The sequence below is a fragment of the Colobus angolensis genome, unplaced genomic scaffold (assembly GCF_000951035.1).
Source record: "Colobus angolensis palliatus isolate OR3802 unplaced genomic scaffold, Cang.pa_1.0 Scaffold18, whole genome shotgun sequence".
Lineage (NCBI taxonomy): Eukaryota > Metazoa > Chordata > Mammalia > Primates > Cercopithecidae > Colobus > Colobus angolensis.
The window spans coordinates 656,066-674,818 of NW_012114932.1; the positions used below are offsets into that span (position 1 = coordinate 656,066).

Sequence of the window (18,753 nt, forward strand, 5' to 3'; positions counted from 1 at the left end):
TGTTGGTCGCATAAATGTCTTCTTTTGAGAAGTGTCTGTTCATCTTCTTTACCCACTTTTTAATGGGGTTGTTTTTTTTCTTGTAAACTTGTTTAAGTTCTTTGTAGATTTTGGATGTTAGCCCTTTGTCAGATGGATAGATTGCAAAAATTTTCTCCCTTTCTGTAGGTTGGCTGTTCACTCTGATGATACTTTCTTCTGCTGTGCAGAAGCTCTTTAGTTTCATTAGATCCCATTTGTCAATTCTGGCTTTTGTTGCCATTTCTTTTGGTGTTTTAGTCATGAAGTCTTTGCCCATGCCTATGTCCTGAATGGTATTGCCTAGGTTTTCTTCTAGGGTTTTTAAGGTTTTAGGTCTTACATTTAAAGTCTTTAATCCATCTTGAGTTAATATTTGTATAAAGTGTAAGGAAAGGGTCCAGTTTCAGCTTTCTGCATATGGCTAGCCAGTTTTCCCAACACCATTTATTAAATAGGGAATCCTTTCCCCATTGCTTCTTTTTGTCAGGTTTGTTAAAGATCAGATGGTTGTAGATGCATGATGTTATTTCTGAGGCCTCTGTTCTTTTCCATTGGTCTATATATCTGTTTTGGTACCAGTACCATGCTGTTTTGGTTGCTGTAGCAGTGTAGTATAGTTTGAAGTCAGGTAGCATGATGCCTCCAGTTTTGTTCTTTTTGCCTAAGATTATCTTGGCTATGCAGACTCTTTTGGTTCCACATGAAATTTAAAGTAGTTTTTTCTAATTCTGTGAAGAAAGTCAATGGTAGCTTGATGGGGATAGCATAGAATCTATAAATTAGTTTGGGCAGTATGGCCACTTCATGATATTGATTCTTCCTATCCATGAGCATGGAATGTTTTTCCATTTATTTGTATCCTCTCTTATTTCCTTGAGCAGTGGTTTGTAGTTCTCCTTGAATGGGTCCTTTGCATCCCTTGTACTTTGTATTCCTAGGTATTTTATTCTCTTTGTAGCAATTGCGAATGGGAGTTCACTCACATTTTGGCTGTTTGTCTCTTATTGGTGTATAGGAATGCTTGTGATTTTTGCACATTGATTTTGTATTTTGGGACTTTGCTGAAGTTGCTTATCAGCTTAAGGAGATTTTGGGCTGAGACTATGGGGTTTTCTAAATACACCATCATGTCATCTGCCAACAGAGACAATTTGACTTCCTCTATTCCTATCTGAATATCCTTCATTTCTTTATCTTGCTTGATCACCCTGGCCAGAACTTCCAATACTATACTGAATAGGAGTGGTGAGAGAGGGCATCCTTGTCTTATGCTGGTTTTCAAAGGGAATGCTTCTAGTTTTTGCCCATTCAGTTATGATATGGCTGTGGGTTTGTCATAAATAGCTCTTATTATTCTATTTTGTTGATCTTTTCATAAAACCAGCTCCTGGATTCACTGTTTTTGTGTATCTCTGTCTCCTTCAGTTCTGCTCTGATCTCAGTTATTTCTTGTCTTCTGTTAGATTTTGAATTTGTTTGCTATTGCTTCTCTAGTTCTTTTGTGATGTTAGATTGTCAATTTTAGATCTTTCCTGCTTTATCTTGTGGGCATTTAGTGCTATAAATTTCCCTCTACACACAGCTTTAAATGTGTGCCAGAGATTCTGGTACATTGTGTCTTTGTTCTCACTGGTTTCAAAGAACATCTTTATTTTTGCCTTCATTTCGTTATTAACCTAGTAGTCATTCAGAAGCAGGTTGTTCAGTTTCCATGTAGTTGTGTGGTTTTGAGTGAGTTTCTTAATCTGTGGTCTGAGAGACTGTTATGATTTCTGTTCTCTTGCATTTGCCAAGGAGTGTTTTACTTCAATTATGTGGTCAATTTTAGAATATGTGCAATGTGGTGTTGAGAAGAATGTATATTCTGTTGATTTGGGGTGGAGAGTTCTGCAGATGTCTATTAGGTCCACTTGGTCCTGAGCTGAGTTCAAGTCCTGAATATCCTTGTTAATTTTCCATCTCGTTGATCTGTCTAATATAGACAGTGGGGTGTTAAAGACTCCCACTATTATTGTGTGGGAGTCTAAGTTTCTTTGTAGTTTTCTTTTTTTTTTTTTTGAGACGGAGTCTTGCTCTGTCGCCCAGACTGGAGTGCAGTGGCCGGATCTCAGCTCACTGCAAGCTCCACTTCCCGGGTTCACACCATTCTCCTGCCTCAGCCTCCGGAGTAGCTGGGACTACAGGTGCCCGCCACCACGCCCAGCTAGTTTTTTGTATTTTTCAGTAGAGACGGGGTTTCACCGTGTTAGCCAGGATGGTCTCGATCTCCTGACCTCATGATCCGCCCGTCTCAGCCTCCCAAAGTGCTGGGATTACAGGCTTGAGCCACCGCGCCCAGCCTCTTTGTAGTTTTCTAAGAACTTGCTTTATGAATCTGGGTGCTCCTGTATTGGGTGCATATATATTTAATAGTTAGTGCTTCCATTATGTAATGCTGTTCTTTGTCTCTTTTGATCTTTGTTGGTTTAAAGTCTGTTTTATCAGATATTAGGATTGCAACCCCTGCTTTTTTTTTTTGCTTTCCATTTGCTTGGTAAATATTCCTCCATGCCTTTATCTTGAGCCCATGTGTGTCTTTGCATGGGAGATGGGTCTCCTGAATACAGCACACTGATGGATCTTGACTCTTTATCCAATTTGTCTGTTGTCTTTTAATTGGGGCATTTAGCCTATTTACATTTAAGGTTAATATTGTTATGTGTAAATTTGGTCCTGTCATTATGATGCTAGCTAGTTATTAGCTAGAAACTAGCTAGCTAGTTTCTTCATAGTGTTGATGGTCTTTACAATTTGGTATGTTTTTGCAGTGGCTGGTACTGGCTTACTCCTTTCCATGTTTAGAGCTTCCTTCAGGAACTCTTGTAAGGCAGGCCTGGTGGTGACAAAATCTCTCCACATATGCTTGTCTATAAAGGATTTTATTTCTCCTTTGCTTATGAAGCTTAGTTTGGCTGGATATGAAATTCTTGAAAATTCTTTTCTTTAAGAATGTTGGCTGGGCGTGACGGCTCACGCCTGTAATCCCAGCACTTTTGGCGGCTGAGGTGGGCAGATCATGAGGTCAGGAGATTGAGACCATTCTGGCTAACACGGTGAAACACTGTCTCTACTAAAAACACAAAAAAATTAGCTGGGTGTAGTGGCGGGCACCTGTAGTCCCACCTACTCGGGAGGCAGAGGCAGGAGAATGGCATGAACCCAGGAGGCAGAATTTGTAGTGAGCTGAGATCGCACCACTGTACTCCAGCCTGGGTGACCAAGTGAGACTCAGTCTCAAAAAAAAAAAAGTTGAACATTGGCCCCCACTCTCTTCTGGCTTGTAGGGTTTCTGCAGAGAGATCAGCTGTTGGTCTGATGGGCTTTCCTTTGTGGGTAACCTGACCTTTCTCTCTGGCTGTCCTTAACATTTTTCCCTTCATTTCAACCTTGGTGAATCTGATGATTATGTGTTTTGGGGTTGCTCTTCTCAAGGAGTATATTTGTGGCATTCTCTGGATTTCCTGAATTTGAATGTTGGCCTGTCTTGCTAGGTTGGGGAAGTTCTGCTGGATAATATCCTGAAGAGTGTTTTCCAACTTCGTTCCATTCTCCTCGTCACTTTCAGGTACACCAATCAAACATAGATTTGGTCTTTTCACAAAGTCCCATATTTCTTGGAGGCTTTGTTGATTCCTTTTCATTCTTTTTTCTCTAATCTTGTCTTCTTGCTTTATTTTATTAAGTTGATCTTCAATCTCTGATATCCTTTCTTCTGCTTGATCAATTTGGCTATTGATACTTGTGCATGCTTTATAAAGTTCTTGTGCTGTGTTTTTCAGCTCCATCAGGTCATTTATGTTCTTCTCTAAACTGGTTATTCCAGTGAGCAATTTGTCTAACCTTTATTCAAGGCTCTTAGCTTCCTTGCATTGGGTTGGAACATGCTCCTTTAGCTTGAAGGAGTTTGTTATTACCCACCTTCTGAAGCCTACCTCTGTCTATTCGTCAAATTCATTCTCCATCCAGGTTTGTTCCCCTGCTGGTTAAGAGTTGTGATCCTTTGGAGGAGAAGAGACGTTCTGGTTTTTGGAATTTTCATTATCTTTGCAGTATTTTCTCCCCATCTTCATGGATTTATCTACCATTGGTCTTTGATATTCGTGATCTTCTGATGGGGTCTCTGAATGGACATCCTTTTTGTTGATGTTGATGCTATTCCTTTCTGTTTGTTAGTTTTTCTTCTGTCAGGCCCCTCTGCTGCAGGTCAGATGGAGTTTGCTGGACATCCACTCCAGACCCTGTTTGCCTGGGTATCACCAGCAGAGGCTGCAGAACAGCAGATTGCTCCCTGTTCATTCCCCTGGAAGCTTTGTCCCAGAGGGGGCACCTGCCAGATGCCAGCCAGAGCCCTCCTGTATGAGGTATCTGTTGGTCCCTAACGGGAGGTGTCTCTCAGTCAGGAGACATGGGGGTCAGGGTCAGGGACCCATTTGAGGAGGCAGTCTGACCCTTAGCAGAGCTTGAACGCTATGCTGGGAGATTCGCTGCTCTCTTCAGAGCCATCAGGCAGGGACGTTTAAGTCTGCTGAAGCTGCACCCACAGCTGCTCCTTTCCCCAGGTGCTCTGTCCCAGGGAGATGGGGGTTTTATCTATAAGCCCCTGACTGGGGCTGCTGCCTTTTTTTCAGAGATGCCCTGCCCAGAGAAGAGGCATCTAGAGAGGCATTCTGGTCGCAGCGGCCTTGCTGAGCTGTGGTGGGCTGCACCCAGTTCAAACTTCCTGGCGGCTTTGTTTCCACTGTGAGGGTAAAACCACCTACTCAAGCCTCAGCAATGGCAGAAGCACCTCTCCCAACCAAGCTTGAGCATCCCAGGTTGACCTCAGACTGCTGTGCTGGCAGTGAGAATTTCAAGCCAGTGGATTTTAGCTTGCTGGGCTCCGTGGTGGTGGGATGCACTGACGCAGACCCCTTGGCTCCCTGGCTTCAGCCCCCTTTCCAGGGGAGTGAAAAGTTCTGTCTCACTGGTGTTCCAGGCACCCCTGGGGCATGAAAAAAAACAAGCTGGGTGCGGTGGCTCAAGCCTGTAATCCCAGCACTTTGGGAGGCCGAGACGGGCGGATCACGAGGTCAGGAGATCAAGACCATCCTGGCTAACACAGTGAAACCCCGTCTCTACTAAAAACACAAAAAAATTAGCTGGGCGAGATGGTGGGCGCCTGTAGTCCCAGCTACGCAGGAGGCTGAGGCAGGAGAATGGCGTGAACCCGGGAGGCAGAGTTTGCAGTGAGCTGAGATCCGGCCACTGCACTCCAGCCTGGGTGACAGAGCGAGACTCTGTCTCAAAAAACAAAAACAAAAACAAAACAAACTGCAACTAGCTCGGTGTCTGCCCAAAGGGCCGCCCGGTTTTGTGCTTAAAACCCAGGGCCCTGATGGTGTAGGCACTGGAGGGAATCTCCTGGTGTGCGGGTTGCAAAGACCATGGGGAAAGTGCAGTATCTAGGCTGGATTGCACCGTTCACAGTCCCTCATGGCTTCCCTCGGCTAGGGAAGGGAATTCCCCGACCCCTTGTACTTCCCGGGAGAGGTGACACCCCACCCTGTTTTGGCTCACCCTCTGTGGGCTGCACCCACTGTTCAACCAGTCCCAATGAGATGAGCTGGGTACCTCAGCTGGAAATGTAGGAATCACCCACCTTCTGTGTTGATCTCGTTGGGAGCTGTAGACCAGAGCTGTTCCTATTCGGCCATCTGGCCAGCCCTCTAACAATTTCATTTTTTAAGTTTAAAAAAGCCTACGTATTGAGAATAAAAAGTCTAAAAAAGACATAAACTGCCTCTTCTCCAAGTTCCTAACAATGGTAGGATTGTGTTAAAATTCTGCATTATAGCTATTGCATTTTTTAATTTTTTTGAGATGGAGTCTCGCTCTGTCGCCAGGATGAAGTGCAGTGGTGCAATCTCAGCTCACTGCAATCTCTGCCTCCCGGGTTCAAGCGATTATACTACCTCAGCCTCCCGAGTAGCTGGGACTACAGGCACACGCCACCACGCCCGGCTAATTTTTGTATTTTTAGTAGAGATGGGGTTTCACCATGTTGGCCAGGATGGTCTTGATCTCTTGACTTTGTGATCCACCTGCCTTGTCCTCCCAAAGTGCTGGGATTACAGGTGCGAGCCACTATGCCCAGCCCACTATTGCATTTAAAATTTTTCTACATTAAATAAATATTGTTCTATAATTAGAAAAAGTAGTTTTAGGCTGTCAGTGTTAGTGATGGTGGAATGCAACCCAGTACCATTTTCAGCTGACTCAGATGACCCACAGTGCAGCTCTGCAATGTCATCCACTTCTTGGTAAAATTTTTTTTTTTTGATCAGGTGGTGTGCATTTTGCACATTTAGAAGGCACAAGTTGTGACAATACAGAAAAGTAACAGTTCCTGTTTTGTTTGAAGTTATTATTTCCCAAAGACCTGGAGGCATTAGAGTTACACACTCCCAAACTGATTTAATCTTAAATACTATTTACCCATGATAAAAAGAACCTATAAAAAACTTAGAGCTAGTATCATATTTATTTATTTGTTTAATAGGAGAACCACATAAGGATAGTATCATATTCACTGGTAAAACACTGGTGAATACTTTCTCCTAAGAACAAAGCAAGTTTCTCATTGCTCTTATTTAACATCATCCTGGAGGTCCTAGCTGATGTGATATGGCAAGAAAAATAAGAGATATATAGAGTAGAAGGGAAGAAATAAAACTCTCTTTTCTCAGATGACATGATTGTCTAAATAGAAAATCCCAGGGAATCTGCAAAAAAGCTTCCAGAACTAATAAGTAAATTTAGCAAGGGTACAGGATATAATGTTAATATATAAAAATCAATTGAATTTCTATATCCTAGAAACAAAAATAAAACAAAATTTAAATATTGCAATCATTTATTTATTTAAACAAAGTGGAACATTTTAATTGAACTTTCTTAAAACTAATGGATCAAGTAGCAAAGCAGTAAGGCTACAGAAGTTCAAACAATATAATTAAGGAGCTTGAGCTACTAGATAAACATAAATTTTACTCCCTCACCCACAGAATATCCATTGTTTTCAAGTTCATGTAGAACAATTTTTTGAAATGCTGCATACTTGGCAATAAAGGGAGTCTAAAATTTGCTCAAGGAATTAATATCAATCAGTTGCATGGAATTATTTAGAAGAGCACCAAAAAACAGGAAATACATAAAAATCTAATAACATATGTGTAAGATCTCTATATAAAACACTGATGAAGGAAGCAAAAGAACACCTAAATAAATGGAAAGATACACTGTTTTCATGACTATTAAGACATCAATTCTTCCCAATTTTATATATATATTTATTATTTTTTTGAGACAGAGTCTTGCTCTGTTGCCCAGACTGGTGTACAGTGGTACGACCTCAGCTCACTGCAACCTCCCTCTCCCGGGTTCAAGCAATTCTCCTGCCTCAGCCTCCTAAGTAGCTGGGATTACAGGCACCTGCCACCACGCCTGGTTAATTTTTATGTTTTTAGTAGAGATGAGGTTTCACTGTGTTGCCCAGGCTGCTCTCGAACTCCTGATTTCAAATGATCCACCTGCTTTGGCCTCCCCAAGTGCTGGGATTACAGGCATGAGCCACTGCGCCCGGCCCCCAGTTTGACTCACAGAATCACTGCAACCCCAGTCAAAATCTCAGCAGGAATGTTATAGATATTGACATGCTGATTCTAAAATTTATTTAAAAAAGGAAAAAGAATTAGACAGCTAACACAATACTTGAAAAAAAAAGAACAAAGCTAGAAGACAGATTCACATCACCTAGTTTTAAGACTATAAAGCTACTATAATAAGGTAGTGTGGTATTGATGAAAGAATAAACATTGATCTATGGAAAGACTAGAGTCTAGAAAGAGATTCACACAAATATGGTCAACTGATTTTTTTAAGTAGTTTTAAGTGACAATAATTATATCTATTTGTGGAGTACAATATGATGTTTTGATATCTGTATACATTGTGAAATGATTGAATCAAGCTAATTAACATATCTGTCACCTCACCTAATTATTTTTTTTGCAATAAGAACATTTAAAGTCTGCTCTTTTAGCAATTTTTAAATATACATTATTATTACTATTATTATTATTTTGAGATGGAGTCTCGCTCTGTCACCTAGGCTGGAGTACAGCAGTGCGATCTTGGTTCACTGCAACTTCCACCTCCCCAGGTACAAGCGATTCTCCTGCCTCAGCCTCCTGAGTAGCTGGGACTATAGGCACGTGGCACCAAGCCTGGCTAATTTGTGTACAATATATTATTATTAACTATAGTCACCATGTGGTGCAATAGCTCACTAAAGCTTATTCCTCCTAACTTTGAAACTTTGCATCCTTTGATGGTCAGTTGATTTTTTCTTTTTCTTTTTTTTAAGCCTCTCCTTATCCAAACCCATTTGTTTTTCTTTTTTTTTTGGAAATTGATTTTTGACCAAAGCATAAAGACAGCTGAAGAAAGGATACTCTTTTCAACAAAAGGTGCTAGAATAATCGGACATCTTGTTGCGAAATAAAAAAAAGAACCTGATCCATCCTTCATACCTTATACAGAAATCAACTCAAAATAGATCATAGATCTAAATTTAAAATGTAAAATTATAAAACTTCTAGAAGAAAATATAGGAGAAAAATTTTTATGGCCCTATGTTAAGAAAAAGTTCTTGGGGTATGACCCCAAAAGCATGATCTATAAAAGAAAAACACTGACAAATTGGACTTCATAAAAATTAAAAACTTTTGTTCTAAGAAAGATATTGTTTAGTAAATGAAAAGATAAGCTAAAGATTTGCAGAAAATATCTGTAAATCATATGCTCAACAAAGGACTTACATACACAATATATAAAGAACCCTAAAATTCAACAATAAGGAAAGCAACAACTCAAATGAAAATGAACAAAAGCTTTGAACTCATTTCACCAAAGAAATATAAGGATGGTAAATAAGCACATGAAAAGATGCTCAACATCATTAGTCACTAGGGAAATAGAAACGAAAACCACAATGATATACAACTATACACCTATTAGAATGGCTAAAATAAATGAACAGATGATAGTAAGTACTGGTTAGTATGTGGAGCAATCGATTATATACTGCTGCTGGGACTTCAAAATAGTATAGCTATTTTAGAAAAGAGTTTGAGAACCTCTTTGAAAGCTAATTATACACTTGTCACAAGGCCCAACAATCCTATTCCTAAGTATTCACTCAAGAAAAATGAAAGCTTATATGCATACAAAAACCTGTAAAGAAATGTTTTTAGTAGCTTTATTTATAATTGACAAAAAAGGAAACAACCTAAATGTCTTTCTTTTTTTTATTATTATACTTTAAGTTCTAGGGTACATGTGCACAACATGCAGGTTTGTTACATATGTATACATGTGCCATGTTGGTGTGCTGCACCCATTAACTCATCATTTACATTAGGTATATCTCCTAATGCTATCCCTCTCCCCTCCCCCAACCCTACAACAGGCCCCGGTGTGTGATGTTCCCCTTCCTGTGTCCAAGTGTGCTCATTGTTCAATTCCCACCTGTGAGTGAGAACATACGGCATTTGGTTTTTTGTCCTTGTGATAGTTTGCTCAGAATGATAGTTTCCAGCTTCATCCATGTCCCTACAAAGGGCATGAACTCATCCTTTTTTATGGCTGCATAGTATTCCATGGTGCATATGTGCCAAATTTCCTTAATCTAGTCTATCATTGATGAACATTTGGGTTGGTTCCAAGTCTTTGCTATTGTGAATAGTGCTGCCATACACATACGTGTGCATGTGTCTTTACAGCAGCAAGATTTACAATCCTCTGAGTATATAAACAATAATGGGATGGCTGGGTCAAATGGTATTTCTAGTTCTAGATCCTTGAGGAATCGTCACACTGTCTTCCATAATGGTTGAACTAGTTTACAGTCACACCAACAGTGTAAAAGTGTTCCTATTTCTCCACATCCTCTCCAGCACCTGTTGTTTCCTGACTTTTTAATGATCACCATTCTAACTGGTATGAGATGGTATCTCATTGTAGTTTTGATTTGCCATCTCACACCAGTTATAATGGTGATCATTAAAAAGTCTAAATGTCTTTCAAATGGTGAATGAATGAACTAAATACTTCTCAGCATAGAAAAACTACTGATACATGCAGTAACATGGATGAATTTCTCAAAGCATTATGCTAAGTGAAAGGGGCCAGTCTCAAAAGGCTGCACTTTGTTTGATTCCATTTATATGACATTCTAGAAAAGGTACAACTATAGTGATGAAGAACAGACCTATGGTTGCATTTGCTAAGTATAGGGGAAGGGTTTGACTACAAATAGACAGCAAGATCGAATTTCTAAGTATTCAAAAACTCTTGATTGCAGTGGTGGTTACACGAGTATGCATTTGCCAAAACACACAGAATGTAAATCAGAAAGAATACATTTTACTCTATGTAAATTTAAAAATAAATAAATATTTAAAAATTACTGCTTCCCTGGTCTACTTCTCACTGTTACAGTCACCTATTCTAAGACCACTGGTTCATCCTAGAATCACAAGCTCAGAAGGAGCTTAGTGGGGAACTGGTACAATTCCCAAGCCAATACAGAAAATTCCCCTAGAGGTGTCCTGGGAGCTTCTGCTTGAAGATCATCTGCCAAGAGAGAAAATCTCTATCTCCCAAAGCAGGCCTGCTTACAGTGGACGGTTTTTGTTGTTAGCAAGTTATTTATTTTATTAGCTAAAATTGGCTTCCTCACCAATAGCCCCTATTGGTCCTGGTACTATGCCCTGGAACTACAGATATAAAGGCAGAGGCCATGTCCTACACCTTAGTGGTGGCAAAAGAACTACACAGGAGGACAGCCTGAAGCCACTCAGTTGAAAACCAAGGGGCCTGTATCTCCTGGAGCAACCTCTCTGTGCAGTAGTCTGTAAAATGCTGGGCTACCCTGAGCCATGAGAACTCAACTGGTCTGGGCTACAGCCCTAGAAATGCCTGGACTATACAGTGAAAATCCCCTGTAAAGGAATGACATCACACACTCCCAGGGCCCTATCCTAAGTGAAACTGGGAGGCTACAGTCTCAATCATTCTCTCCTTGATCAGAAAGTTACAGTGATGTTCATTCTTTCCTGGCCTCATTATTTTCTGGCCTCTAACTTCATGAAGAAAATCCACAAATCAATTATGGCTAGCAAGTAAGGGAAAATCCTTGAACGGGATTCAAATTAGCCAAGCTATAGCCCATTCCCACTAGAATCATGGCTTGGTCATCTAGGCCACCTGCCTAAGCAGAAGGGATCCATTCCAGAGAATACCCTGAACACTGTGCCAGGTTTCTTACCTGTTTGAAGTTGCCATTTTTTCTCTGCTCCCAGTCCATCATGTCATGAAAGATGGGAATCATGATATTCCGTACTTCTGGCTGTGGGACCAGTGTCACACCCAGAAAAGGACCAATCATTCCCGGAATAAAGTGGATCTTATGTTCACCTGAAAAACAAAACCCAAATTAGTTTACGCCTGCTTTGCTCCTTTCATGGAAGATTCCCAAATGGGGCTACAACACATGCTATAATCTATACTGGAAGCTTCCGAGAGCAAAGCAAGCTCTCCCCTATGGTTTTCTGAGATACTCCCCCTCAACTTTTTAGAGTTTATGGATAAAGTTGGCCTAGCCCAGTTAAAGCAAATATGCAACAGTCACAAAACTGCTTTTCCAAAGAACTTCCTGACAGGTCCCACAAACTACCTGAAAATCTCTCTGAGATGAAGGAACAGAGTTTGCTACTCTAGACAGAACAGGTTTCTGAGTAACCTATGAGTGTCAGATGGTCTATTCACAGTGTTTATTTAACAGGAAAAACCTATATATTTCTGCTTAAATACAATGCACTCCCCTTGGAGTTTCTAGCTCTAGCCCAGAGACATTTAAGTGATGAGGATATCCAGTCCCTTGTCTAGCCACCAGAGGTCTAATAAGTCCATGGACCTTTACACTGCCTATGTTCATCTATGCCAAAGAAATCCTCCTCCTGAGCTAGCAGGAGCCTCCTGTACAGCCCTACCCTAAAAGGCTGGCTTAGAGATTCTCTCTTTACCCACCCTGAACTCCCTTTGTGTTCATATTGCATTTCTGATGGTACCATTACACCTACTTGGCTCAGCTCAACCCTCAACTTCCTTAATGAAGCATTTCCATGGTAAGTGCGTGATGTGGGTTTCCCTCTCATTGGCCTGCCATCTAGGGTATGTTACCAGAAGCCAGAGACAGTCCTGTGGATGTTGGGATAGGATTTTTCTCTTCCTTGCAATGGTAAAACGGAGTGAACCATCTTTCAGAGCTCTGCTCTCAGTCCTTCAGAGACTAAGGAGGAGATAAACTGTGGGTCTGTGCAATGAATGCTACAGCCAAGTAAAACCATTTCTTGGGGACCAGAGAATGTCATTTCCACCAAAAGCAATGAGGCAGAAAAGGTTTTATCAGGCAAATATGGCATTAAAAAAATTTCCATTTTGAAAACCTGTCTAAGAAGCAAATATTTAGCCCTGAAGCTGGTTCAGCATATTCCAATTTTGGTACATGGCACAGTAGCCAGTCTCTTGCATTCCTGGGAATTTCAGAGTCAACTTTGGGTTAAAATCCATTTCCAAACTGTGCTGGATGCAGGGAACTAGAGTGCTGGAAAGTCATGCTTGGGGAAATGCATCCCCACCCATGAATAGAAGGCCCTCCCACTGGCAGAAATACCTCACATCTTGCTTGCTGCCTCTAGGTTTGTGGTGGGGATGTTTAACAGAGGACTGGAGATTTTATGACTATCATTCCTATAGCTTCAGAGCCATGAGCTCAGCTGAAAGCAAACTTTACTTGAAATAATAATAGTTATCTAGCATCTTGACAGGCCACTCAGAACTCTACAATATCACAGGATGGCCCACTCAGTCACCAGGGCAACCCAGAAATTCTACCAAAAACACTGATCTGACAAATTTAGATTCAAAGCAGTGGCTATTTTCAAAGCTTTCAAAGCAGAAGCTGTGCAAAGAAGGAAAGCCAAAGCTGATCTCACTCAGAGGCTGCAGTTCTCTTCTCATATGTTACTCCATGCAATTGGTGTCAAGTATCTGATCTGGATGCATGAATACCAGAGATCCAAGAAATGTTTCGATCTTTATTAAAACCAATGGCCACCTCTGCTCATGTATTGGGTATCTCTGATCTAAGCTTTTGAGCCTGCAACATCCAGACTGGGAAGTGAAGAGCATGGAGGATCTTACAGGCATGGGTTCTCAAATTGGAAAAAAACTACTACAGCCCTCCTCTTCTTTTTCTTCCTTTCGACTTTAGTTCCTAAAAAAGGGGATTTTGCACATGTATTACTGAGGTCTTATTTCTCAGCCAAACTCTCCTTGCCAAGGGCTTTATGCACATGTGCTACACCATCCATCTGAGGTGTTATGTGAAAGATATGTAAGGATCTCTTGGGTCTGAATTAACATTCATAAAGCCTGGGAGACGTTATTAGTCTTGCTACTTTCTATTTGGCTATGCAATATATAGAAGTGAAGAATAGGGATAAAAAACCTACCCAAATTCTGCCACATGCTGAACAGTTCATAAGCCATCATTACACGCATGTCCCCATACCTAAAAATAGTAACACAGGAGCCAACCGTTAGTGGGAGAAGGTTCAGGAAGATAGGGCTGCAAACCCATGAGGCCAGTACTTCAGTACTGTTTGTTTCTAATGCTTCCCAATGCGCTAAGCCACTGGGCTCTCGACTGAACTCCCACACCTGGCCCCTGGGAAACCACCCAGCTGAGAACCTTGTGAACCTCTGAAGGAACTGTCAGGGAAACATAGCCCTATTTGGCCAAGTGGTAATGAGATGAATATAAGACGTTTATCTTACTTATCTAGAATCTTCTTCCTTTTGACTGAGGTGATAATTTCTAGCTGAAGGCTTGGCTGATTTATGAATAGAACTGCCAGGCTAAAATAAGAATTCCACACCTAGAGAGACAGAGAAAGAGAAAACGTGACAGTCTAAGAACTTAATCTTGTAGGGAGAGTTACTAAATACATACATGTAGCATAGAACCCATTTTACAATCTGAAGATCCTCATTTTTTTTCCCCTTTTAAATATCTTTACGAACAGGAATTTGTTCTTCTTTTTTCCCCTCTTGACTCCTTCTGAAGCCAACTGTGTTGATTCTGGACTAGAAAGCATACTCATGGAAGTCTGGCTACCAACACTTCCAACAGGGGTACCCCAGGTCATATTCTAATCATCATCAGGCTTAGAAGCTGTTTGATACTATGAATCTATTAATAAAGCAAAAACAAGTGAGCTTGGTTTTGGCTTTCTAAGGTTATTGCAATAATACTGATGGATTTCAGGAGTGCCTACCTTAAAGTCAAAGTCAGTCTCTGTGAAATTCTTGTGCAGTGCAGAGGACAGGTACTGGACAGTAGTGACTATAATACTGCAGTAAGGAAACAAGGCAATGGCAGAATTAAAAGACTAACAATGGCATCTAATGGCTTGGCATCAGCTGTCTATAGCCTGTGTGCAAGCTTCTTGGGTACAACTTGTTCCCATGTAAGATGTGACTATAAAGGAAAAGAAAATGGTACAAACTCTATAGAAAAAACTCTACAGAAAACCAGTCTTGGATAAATGCCCCACAGTTGTCAGGACAGCACAGGACATCACGGGGTTCTAGACCTAGTTCTGCCATTACCTGTCCTTCATACTTCTCTCTGGGTCTCATTTTCCCTACCTATAAAAGGTGGTAGGAGTTCGATGGTTCTTTAAACTTTCTCTTAGTTCAGAGTAGTTCTAGTATTTTGGAGACCCCTGGGTAATCAACAGATATTATGATCACTTTGTAGGACTTAATAATACTTTTATTATTATACTGGATAACAGGGGTTTATATAGGTAATAAATCTTTAATCATATACTATTATTTTCATCTATGTGTCATTTGAATTCAGCTCTTTTGGTCTAGCTTGAGTAATCACTCTCAATCTTAGCCTGGGCACACAGAAGGGACAATGGGAGGCTGTCCTGCTGGAACAAGAGAGTGAAATGGAGAGGAAGTCTAGTGAGACAGTAGGTTTCATTTTCATTACATAGGGCCTTGGCTACCTGACAAAGAGACTTATGTCTAACAGTGGCCACCTCTGCTTAGATGCAGAAGAACATGACAAAAACAGTGCATTAGAAAGACTAGTCCACCACCAGAGGGGGTGAAAAATTTAAAGGGTCACAGCTTTGAAAGAAAAAACTGCTCCTGCAGGACAGGTTGGGGAGCCTGAAGTGCTCTGAATGGAGCTAAGAGATAGAAACAAGAAGGATTCAAATGGAAAAGTCACTACATGAGGAAGTATCTGTGCAACTTTGTTTGTAACTATCCTTCTATTCTTTATAAAACATTTGTATTTTGGAAAAAGTTACAGTGTGCTATAAAAGGTGTAAAGCGGAAAGACTATGCTAGTATCTTGCTAATATATCTAACAAATACTTTGATTATATTTTATATGTCAATATAAAAGGCAGATCAGTGGGAGGAGGCAATGGGCTAGAGTGTGTAGGCCAAGTAGCCTTCTTCTGAATAGAGAGAGACCAGATGAGCCAGCCCCTTACCACATGCATCATTTGTCTGGTTTGCCAGGAGGAAGCACAGGCTAGAAATATAAATGAGGCAGTCAGGTTGGGGTTATCTTTAGAATAAATTCTATGTCAGTAATCAGAAGTGGTCAGAGCCTTGCAGCCAGTTCTCAGGTGAGTAACTGGCACTGACTATGGTAGACAACAGAATTTACATCGAGACGGCGGCTTGGGACAATGCCTAAACCTACAGGGCAGCAGAGGCCAATGGGACACTAAGCAGGCCTTCTTCAAGGAAGAACCCTTCTCAGGATATTATATTTCACATCCTGAAAACTTCCTTCTCTATCCTTACTGTGCCATCATCTGCCAAGCACAAAAACGTTTTTCTCATTTGCTCTCTCCTCTCTTTTCCCATGGTCCTGGCCTTCATTTGTCTTGCTCATGTGCTCCCTCTCTGAAACACACATACTCTTCTTAGTCTGAGAACAGTTCAGTAATGCTGATACAGAGCCCCTCCATACTCACTTGCTTGTGAGCAGTCTCATTACCATCCAGTCCCGAGGGAAGACACTCATCTTCATTAGGTTCCGGAACACACAAAAAATCTTCAGCAGAAATTCCTGACAGCAGAGGAAAGCTGAGGTGAGATACCACCACCACAATATGCATCTCCTCAATAGGCCACTCCTGGCCACTAGATCATGAGAATGGGTGGGACTAGTGAGTTAAGTATGGTTCTCTCTGTGAGTTGTTTCTTAGATGGCTACATGAGAGTGAGTTCTGGGTACTCTCACAGGCCAGATGGAAGCAAACCCAAACTGGGCAGAACAGAGGTAGCTCTATTCCCACAGTGCCCAAAGCAGCTCTATACCCATTCTATACCCCAAAGCCCAAAGCATGGGACAGACTAAGGTCTAGCCAAACTGGTGTCTGACTGGGTCCATGGGCTTAATTTTCTGGGGCATGGCCCCTGAACGTTTGATTGTAAGAACATGCTTTTTTGGATATTAAGAACACAATGATGGGAGAGGCATTTTAGGAATGGCAGAGTAAAGATCTCTGAAAATCTGCTTGTCCATGAAAGCAATAGGGTGGCTAACACTGGTTAACCAAAGGCTTGTGACAATCCAAGAAATGTTTATTCAATGACAATGGATGAATAATAACAATGAGTTTTGTTGAATTTTTAACTTGCACTATTCCCATCCCCTCCTACCTCCACAGTAGCCTTAAAAACAAGCTGCTGTAGAATCATGAAAGTCATGAAAACCAGCAGCCTAGCAGGCATTAAAAGGGAGAGAATGGTTTTGGAACTCCTACAAAAAGTTCCGACCCCCAAATTGTTATTATTTGATCTGTTTGGCAGCTTCTTGGAAAAACTCCATTCATAGGGCTTGTCTTAATTTAACCTGACTCAGAGCTCACTCAAGTGAGGAAAACACTATACCCAAGGCATTTGTTGGAGCAAAACAAAAAACAAAAAAATGTATAATTTAACATCCCAGCTGCATGAAGCAGCCATGTCATTTGAGGCAAACAAGAGAACGACTAAAAAAAAAAATTATATAAGGAAAATCTGAGGAATGAAATATCTGTAGGGGGCCTTGAAAAGTTCTGACATATTCCTGGGAATTTAGAAGGCCACACATGTATACAGGGCTGTGCACATTCCTAGAGAAGGCCTGAGAAGGCCTAATCTCTCACCTGTGCTGACCTTGAGGCTCTGGGAAAGCAGGAAGTGAAGGCTATGGCTGAACTTAAAAGTGCTGGAGCAATGACAGTGAGCCTCAACACACACATATAAAAACCCCCTTAAAAATGTGGAGAGTTATTGATTTAAGGCATTTAAGACTATCTCTGTTCAGTTATTAGCTGATCATTAACTAACTGCATGGAGACTTTAGTGACTGCATATAATTAAAAAACACAGATATTAAAGAATGGGCCCAAGAATGGTGGCTCACACCTGTAATCCCAGTGTTTTGGGAGGCTGAGGCAAGAGGATCACTTGAGGCCAGGAGTTTGAGAACAGTTTGGGAAACATAGCAAGTTCCCTGTCTTCACAAAAAATTAAAAAATTAGCTGCATGTAGTGGTGCATGTCTGTAGTCCAAGCTACTCAGGAGGTTGAGGTAGGAGGATTTCTTGAGCCCAGGCAAGGTTGTAGTGAGCTATGATCACATCAATGTGCTATGGCCTGAGCAATACAGCAAGACCTTGTCTAAAAAAACCCCCAAAAGCAATGAGTCCAATAATATTACTAAAAAAAGAAACAAGCATCATCAACAACATAAAGCAATAAAAAGCAACAATAACAAGCCCTGGGGATGTAGGGAAGGGATCTGATTTCTAGAGTTGCCAAATTATTTAAAATGTCCAGTTTTCAACAAAACATCATAAGATATAAAAAAACAGGAAAGTATGGCCCATACACAGGCAAAAAGAAGTAAATAAAAACTTTTCCTGAGGTAGCTCAAATATTGGACTTGCTTGGAAAATACTTTAAACAAAGAACTGAAGGAAATCACACTTAAAGAATTAAAGGAAAGTTTAAGAACAATGACTCACCGAATAGAGGATACCAACACAAAGGGTAGAAATTACTTAAAAGTACACCAAATATAAATTCTAGGATTGAAGAATACAATCACTGAAATGAAAAATTCACTAAAGGGGCTCAGCAGCAGATCTGAGCTAGCAGAAGAATTAGCAAATTTGAAGCCAAGTTAACTGAGATTACCTCAAGTAAGAAAAACAAAAAGAACAAAGAATGAAGACAAATGAACAGAGCCTCAGATACCTGTGGGGCATCATTAAGGGTATAAACATACACACAGTGGTAGTGCCAGAAGGAAAAGAGAAAGAGAAATGGGAAGAAATAATGGGGAAAAACTTTCCAAAATTGATGAAAAAGTCTTCACACAGCCAAGAAGCTCAACAAACTCTACACGGGATAAAATCAAAGAGATTCACATATAGTCACATTAGAATCAAAAGTGTCAAAAGCCAACAATAAAGAGATTCTTGAAAGCAACAAGAGAAAA

At 40.8% G+C, this 18,753-nt stretch overlaps 1 protein-coding gene across 1 annotated transcript in view; it reads right to left on the reverse strand.

Annotated features, from left to right (window-relative positions):
- Window positions 1-18,753, reverse strand: part of DOCK3 (dedicator of cytokinesis 3) — a 606,207-nt gene that overhangs the window by 58,275 nt on the left and 529,179 nt on the right. The window contains exons 27-31 of the mRNA XM_011939302.1: window positions 16,236-16,330; window positions 14,502-14,577; window positions 14,002-14,102; window positions 13,677-13,735; window positions 11,429-11,577 (exon numbers count right to left, since the gene is read on the reverse strand). Coding sequence (XP_011794692.1) covers window positions 11,429-11,577; window positions 13,677-13,735; window positions 14,002-14,102; window positions 14,502-14,577; window positions 16,236-16,330 — 480 coding nt within the window. The remainder of the gene's footprint in view (window positions 1-11,428; window positions 11,578-13,676; window positions 13,736-14,001; window positions 14,103-14,501; window positions 14,578-16,235; window positions 16,331-18,753) is intronic.